This window comes from Trematomus bernacchii, unplaced genomic scaffold (assembly GCF_902827165.1).
Source record: "Trematomus bernacchii unplaced genomic scaffold, fTreBer1.1, whole genome shotgun sequence".
Taxonomy (NCBI): Eukaryota; Metazoa; Chordata; class Actinopteri; order Perciformes; family Nototheniidae; genus Trematomus; species Trematomus bernacchii.
The window spans coordinates 1,132,573-1,139,916 of NW_022987689.1; the positions used below are offsets into that span (position 1 = coordinate 1,132,573).

General features: G+C 37.8%; 1 protein-coding gene across 1 annotated transcript in view; it reads left to right on the plus strand.

Annotated features, from left to right (window-relative positions):
* The window catches only part of LOC117488851 (corticotropin-releasing factor receptor 2), a 31,180-nt gene extending 25,356 nt beyond the window's left edge, over nucleotides 1-5,824 (plus strand). Inside the window, exons 7-12 of the mRNA XM_034137993.1 lie at nucleotides 363-423; nucleotides 521-593; nucleotides 1,113-1,198; nucleotides 2,458-2,593; nucleotides 3,073-3,114; nucleotides 5,257-5,824. Coding sequence (XP_033993884.1) covers nucleotides 363-423; nucleotides 521-593; nucleotides 1,113-1,198; nucleotides 2,458-2,593; nucleotides 3,073-3,114; nucleotides 5,257-5,397 — 539 coding nt within the window. The 3' untranslated portion in view covers nucleotides 5,398-5,824. The remainder of the gene's footprint in view (nucleotides 1-362; nucleotides 424-520; nucleotides 594-1,112; nucleotides 1,199-2,457; nucleotides 2,594-3,072; nucleotides 3,115-5,256) is intronic.
* The last annotated feature ends 1,520 nt before the right edge of the window (nucleotides 5,825-7,344 follow it).

Here is a 7,344-nt window from a genome sequence, read left to right on the forward strand (position 1 = left end):
GGATAATTCAACATGCTCTGTTCTGTTTCTGAGATGATTTAAATCGATTTAAATAATTATTTTTGCATCCCTTTTGTCACAAAGCTTTTCTCATGTTATCATAAGTATTTCCCAATATGTTTTATGTATTACTTGTTCTATTATTGACTTTGATAAAGCTTCTTAGATTACAAGCTCCCACTCCACTGTGTTATTCAGATAAATGTTCCTTTTTCCATATTCAACAGAGAAAACATAATGGATGTCTCTTCTTATTTGGTCTGCTAGTTTTCTCCATTTTGATCCAGCTGCACAATGTTTTAAGGGTTTGTTGTTGAAAAATATTGTCTCTTTGTGTTTGTGTTGTCTTTTGATTTATTTAGGTATTCCATGCCCTATAATTATAGCCTGGGCTATAGGAAAGTTGTATTACGAAAATGAACAGTAAGTTTAATTGAAAAATCGATATGTTTTCTCACACTATTTTTTTATTAGGGTTTTCTTGAATTTTCTGTTATTGATTTTCTTCTTCTGTCCACAGATGTTGGTTTGGTAAAGAACCTGGGAAGTATATGGACTACATTTACCAGGGACCAGTCATTCTTGTGCTTTTGGTGAGATTCGGCACAGAAAGGCATTGCATTGTACAACCACTGCTGTTATTTTCACATTATCTGAAGAATGTGTTTGTACAGTACATCACTCACTTTACACTCTCATGAGAGGTCTCACTAATGCCTGCTTGAAGATGTTCTGAAAAATACAATAATATGAAAATGGTTTTATAGTGAAATCTTGGAAATATACATAACTTGGAATGGTTGAATAATCTGCCTGATAGTACAGGCAATTTCAAGCATAATAACTCTAAAAATATCTAATTGTATTCTTGTTATGTCTCCACTAATGGTTCTGTCCAGCATGTTGTAGTTCAGCGACCACTTTTGATTTGTGTGCTCTGTTTTTGAAAGAGGAGGGGGCTTTGACTTGTGTTGCCCTCTCCTCCTTCTACTCAGCATTTAATGAGCAGAACATGTTTGCTGGAGAAAATTGCTCTCAGTTTTCTTTCACTGTGAACGGTTACCGTGGCACAGGGTTCAAGGCTAATTATTTTGTCTTCTTTTTCTTTCTAGATAAACTTTGTTTTCCTCTTCAACATAGTAAGAATTCTTATGACCAAACTAAGGGCTTCAACCACGTCTGAAACGATACAGTACAGGTGAGTTGAAAGAAATCACATTTCTCCTTTTGTTTGCTTTGACAGCATGTAGTTAAGAGATGATCAAAGGCATCAAAGGAGTGGATTTAGAAAACAGACTTATATAACCTTCATAATTATTTTCACAATTTTGATTTTGTTTCACTCAAATCCTTTCAGAGAGAATACATTTGTGAATCAAAGGTTAATGAGAAAATATTCAAATCACCCCCAGTGCAGTAATAGTGTTTATCATATTGTTCTTTTGGGCTTTGCTGCATCTCTTTCCTGCTAAGTATTGCCTATTCTTCCAATTATTATGGTAAATTAAAAACAATGAATCACAAAAACACATTCAAAGCATTTATTTTGTATATGTTTCATTAACAAACCCTCATACTTGAAGCTTGTATGTGTATGCAAATGTGTCTAAAACCAAATTGACTTGAGTAAGCACAACATAGTTATAGTACTTTGTGCAAGAGAGCCATTTCATTCGGTCCCTCCAGTAATCTTTGGAAGTGTCAAGCCTTTTTGCACCTTTGATTACTCTGTCAACTGTGTTTTTCTCCCCGGGGGGGGGGGGGGGGGGGGGGGGGGGGGGGGGGGATTATTTTGACGGTGTTTGTAGTGTCGAAGCTCAGACAACTTGAGTTCAGGCTTTCCAGGCTGGAGTTGGATTTATGGTTGTGCTGCAACAGATATGCTGACGTGAAGCATCCAGCTTTGTTAACCTAAATATAAAACATAATGGGTTCTTCAAACTGCTGTCTCTTATACAGAAATGCATTAACAATATAACCAGCGGGTACATACAATCAGTACAGACCACTGTCTCATGAGTATGCATATATTTTGCTTTCCATCTCTAAATGACAAACACTGTTTATGCATTTTTGAAACACAATACAAATATTTTTGATTAGAAAGAACTCCAATGGACAGTTCAAACAGTTGCCCATGAGAAAAGAGCTGCAAGCCCTTCACTGAAACCATTTTAAATAAAGCATTAATATTAACTAACCATTTACAACCTCTAGTTACATCTTATAAACCGGTGCTATAATACAATGCAATACTGTTCCCATCTTGCACTGTAGGCTTCATCTCCGATGTATTGATATGTTGAGAATCGAAGCTGTGAACTGTTATATTTCCACAGCCAGTTGGACAACGGACGCAGATTCATGCCTTTTTCCAAAACCAACTGGGATGAAATCCAGGTTCTTATTATAGTATTTTCATGAATGTTGATTGATTTTCCATTCCTGTCTTCACAGAAAAGCCGTGAAGGCAACGCTGGTCTTGTTACCCTTGCTGGGCATCACCTACATGCTCTTCTTTGTAAATCCGGGGGAGGACGACATCTCACAAATCGTTTTCGTTTATTTCAACTCCTTTTTGCAGTCTTTTCAGGTAAGACTAAGGATAATGATGCAGTATGACACTGGCCAACGCTTTAAAAAACCCACACACAATGTGAGTCATGCTGAATTCTTAATGCATTTCCTTTTATCATTTCATAATTTCTCTCAGTTTTTGAGCTTTCTTGTGGGAAGATGATTTGAAGTAGCATTCTGCCTGTGCTTATACACAGCATGGTTCTGCTGCCTCATGTTCAGGGCTCTCAGCTGACAGGATTAACAAAACCATGTGGGCTTGATGTCTGCTCTTTGGCCTTTTTTTTTTAATCCTTCTATCTTATGTGCTTAAATGTAAGACTGAGTGGGCCAAGAAAAACAGATTTCATGCAGAGTTTCTCTACAATCAAAGTTGCATATGGCTTTTCTTTTGCTTCTTCTCTCTAATTGCACCATCTAAATGATCTGATGTCTAATTAGTTACACAATACAGCCGCATTCACATCTTTTAATATGAATGTGTCTCTTCTGCAGGGGTTCTTTGTGTCTGTGTTTTACTGCTTTCTAAACGGAGAGGTGAGTCATTGGAGTTTTGCAAAAGACTCAGTTTGTATGAATTCAATTAAGATGTGTTGCTTGATATATCATCTTAATAAAGCACCAATAGGATGTTCATGCTTAATTTACATCCTGCTACCCTCCTAGTAACAACCGCTGGTTCAAGCACGAGGTAGGATCAGGTATCTTTTGTTTAAAAAAAGCTGAGCGATTTTTTTCTCTATAGGGAAATTATCGCATTTTGATTACACCCAAAAATAATAACGTCTCTCATTTTCATATAATTGTATGAAAGCAAATTGCTGATCTTCCAGCTTTATGTAAGTCATTAATGCAATAATGAAGATTACACATTTGTCAGTAATTGTGGAAAATGAAGGACCCTCCTGCTGTGCTCTCACAAGCGTCGAATAATTGAAATTCGGAAGCCGAGGGGTTTGTTAATTTGATGAAGGATTGTGAAGAATTTATATTTTCTCCCACTCGTACAATAATGTTTTGTTTTTGTTTTAAGTATATTCTCTTCTTGTCAACGACTGATTTGAGTAGGGGAAGGGCAAAGTGGGTTGCATGCCTCTAAATGTATTGTATTATTTACGGACGGATCCTTTTAAATGGTTATTTCCATGAACTCAAACGTTGAATCATTGTTAGCGTATACTACATATTTAACTTTTACTTACTTTGAAAGATCAAAATTAGGATTTTATATACCCTCTGTCTGGATTCTGAATTCAACACTAAAAGAATAGTTTGACACTGACCAGTGGCGTCGCCTGGCCTGGGCATCCGGGGCTTTAGCCCCGAATGTTTTTTCTGTAGCCCCGGACAATTCTCCCTCAATAATATAATACATTAACCGTGCTTTACGTACGTGAACCTCATCATGACACAAGAGAGGAGGGCAGCACTGTAATTTCCCGTGTTCAGTGAATGCAACAGAGGCATGACACCAGACCAATCAGAGAGTTGCATGGAAATAAATGTGTGCTTGTGTCATTCAAGCTCGGCTCTGTGTGTGTGTGGCAATAGCGCATTTAGTGTGATAGAGAGAGAGAGAGGGGGAGAGAGGGAGAGAGGGAGAGAGGGACTGTGCCAGCATGGACCGTGTTGTTAGCCTCTGGTTAGCTAGCTGCACTAACGGACATAAGGAGCTGTTTGTTCCACAAGAAGCTGGAGGAGAGTCCTCTCCTCTCAGACTGAGAGACTCAGGTGAGCTAAAGGACTCTCTGAGTGTTTAGATACATAACTTTAGTCTACGTTATCTCAGTGGGTCTCAAACGGTTTGGTCACAAATTATTCAAAAGATTATTTCCGCGGCACACCTTCATATGATCATTATAGTTATAAAAAAAATAAGAGAATAAAGGAAAAAACAGTTATGAAATACTATATGGCAGTAAAACAAGAATAGAGTTTAAAAGGGGAGTGATTAGTAAAATATCCATAAAGAAAAAGTACATCTGTTTACAGTTCTGCTTCATATGTTGAGAGAGGTATCCATAGATCTCTTCATTTTGCTCTCAAAGTGCACCAGATTGATGCATTTAACTTCAATATTTAAAAAAAAATCTTCCCGGGGGAGCATCCCCCCGGACCCCCCTAGAGGAGGTGAGCCCCCCACTCATAAAAAATACCACTTTACCCCTGCCTATATGCCGTGAGCTGATTATCGAGCCTTCATTGTAACAGTCGCGGGTGTACTGTGTGTGCGTGTGGGGAGTGTTGCAGTAAAAAATGCCACTGTAGTGCCGCCGCCACTGTGGGCTAAGCCCCGAATGTTTTCAGGTCCAGGCGACGCCCCTGACACTGACACTGATAAAACGTTCATATTTATTTCGTTAAACAGTTACGGTGAGCAACGGTTAGCTTGAAACACGGGAAAGGAGTTAGCCTAGCTCTGTCACAGCTTGTTTCTTTACACATTTTGTACAGGTTAAACAAATGAGATGTAATGTGTTTTTTTTAACTGTGGATGGTCTCTATGCTAAGCTAACAGCATCTTTCTCCTGGTTTTAACTCCATATTCAATAAACAGTTGTATTGCTTATTAAGACCACTTGTTCAAGGTGTCATGTTATAATAATTATTTAATGAATATACGCGACAGCTTATTCATAATCATTTTAAAATACATTATGTTCATCCTCAACATTTCAGGTACGTTCTGCTGTAAGGAAGCGATGGCACCGTTGGCAGGACAACCATGCCCTCCGAGTGCGAGTGGCACGAGCCATGTCCATCCCCACGTCTCCGACCCGGATCAGCTTCCACAGCATCAAACAGACCACCGCTGTGTGACCAGCACATCATCTCCACAACAACATCTAAGGGAACCAACTCATGCTGTGTCTCAATTCAAATACTCTCCTCAGTACACTGCCATGTCGTGCAATGTGAACATTTGCGCAGTTTGTGAATTTCATCCATGTACAGTAGCGTTGTCTCAAACTGAACACGGCTGCTGTGCTCTCACTGGGAGCGACTATCGCCTCTGTTAGTTAACCCAATACAATCATGGTGGCTACTTTTCAACTGTAGTATAGTGTTACATGTATTAAATATAGAAAAAAAAACACATGTATATATTTTATTTGTATAGTACCGTCTTGACCAAAGCAACCGCAATTGCGACTGCTACTTTCATTACGAGTGTCCAGCGTTTATTTTTGAACGTTATGAGTAAACCACTACTTTGCTTTTCATTGGTATGCTTATGCACCTAAAATAGCACATACATACATTATATACAGAAGTTCGCAAATTGACACATATCATTGATCTTTGTGTCGAGTACAAACATTGATGTGATTTACAGAACAGACTTTTTCCTCCGACAAGGTCGCAGTTTGACTGAAGAGCCAGTCAATGTCTCTTGAATGGTAACATCAATTAATCTAAAAGTATACTTCAATAGTACATGGAGATGTATCTCCACTAACAAATTGTACATGTTACAGGTACAGGGTTAAAGCCTTTCTGGAAAGTATTTAAACAATGGCTTCATGTAACTGTCACATCACAGCAAGTCTTATTGTAGATTGTTTTCACTGTCATCTCACTGCTTAGTGGTTGTGAGAGGAGCAAGATCATCTTAGAGGATTTGCAGCAGGATACTTCAGCAGCTCATGCACTTGTTGGCATCTGCTCCATTGTTACCAAGTCGGAGAGGTGCATCGCTCAAACATTATTGCAAGTCTTCTTTAGAGAGATGAATATCAATATGCTCCTTGAGTTAACTGCTCCTTTTGAGGCTTGGGGGAAGAATAGATGAACAATGTTTCTAAAACTATGAAAGGAAGGCATTTCATTCAAAATAGGCACTGCTCTCTCTTTTTGATCAATGCGGGATGATCATTTTATACAAACAAGCCATTCAAATGAAGTCCTCTCTAGGGCTGTGCGATTATGGCAAAAATCATAATCACGATTATTTGGGTCAATAATTGATATCACGATTATTAAATACGATTATTCATTGACTTTGAAAAAATCTATATATTGAACTTTAAAACAAATACAAATAATAATTTGAAAAGTATCTTTTTAACTGTTGATTACCCTGAACGTATAATTCAACTGAAAAACCAATACAAAAATAAGATACATTTATATTTACATTTAAATAAATAATATCAAAATAATAAATACCAATAAACAAGATCAACAAATATTTTGGAGCGCACTTCCACAAGCTACTAAACATATATAAATATGATAAATACAAATAAATTAGACCAAAATTAATTAGATCAAATATGTTGCAGTGCACTGTCACCAGCAAGCAAAACAAAATAATTGTTTTTTCCGATTATGTTGTTTTCGTAATTGTGGCAGGCCAAAATCGTAATTGCGATTAAAATACGATTAATTGCACAGCCCTAGTCCTCTCCTTAAAGTCTGATCTTGCATACAGTGTTGATGTGTTTGTCTTGTATTGTTGTAAACATTGTGTTCAGCTTCTTCTCTTTTCCAGCTATTTTCTTTCACCCTCTATTGTTTCTCCTCAGAGCAGGAAGGTGTGAACATAATTAGCAATGAAATGAGTCACCACCATGCGTGTTTGAGGCTGATGGATTTGGATTGATTGGATGGTCATTTATGTAATGTGTATGTGTGACATGCTTGGATTCGTCATGCAGGCACAGAGGGAGCAGATTACATTCTTTTGGCTTTATGAAATCCTTGTGGCTTTCTAGTAATCAGTGTCACTACTAAGCTGCTGGTTTCAGAGCTTGATGAAATGAG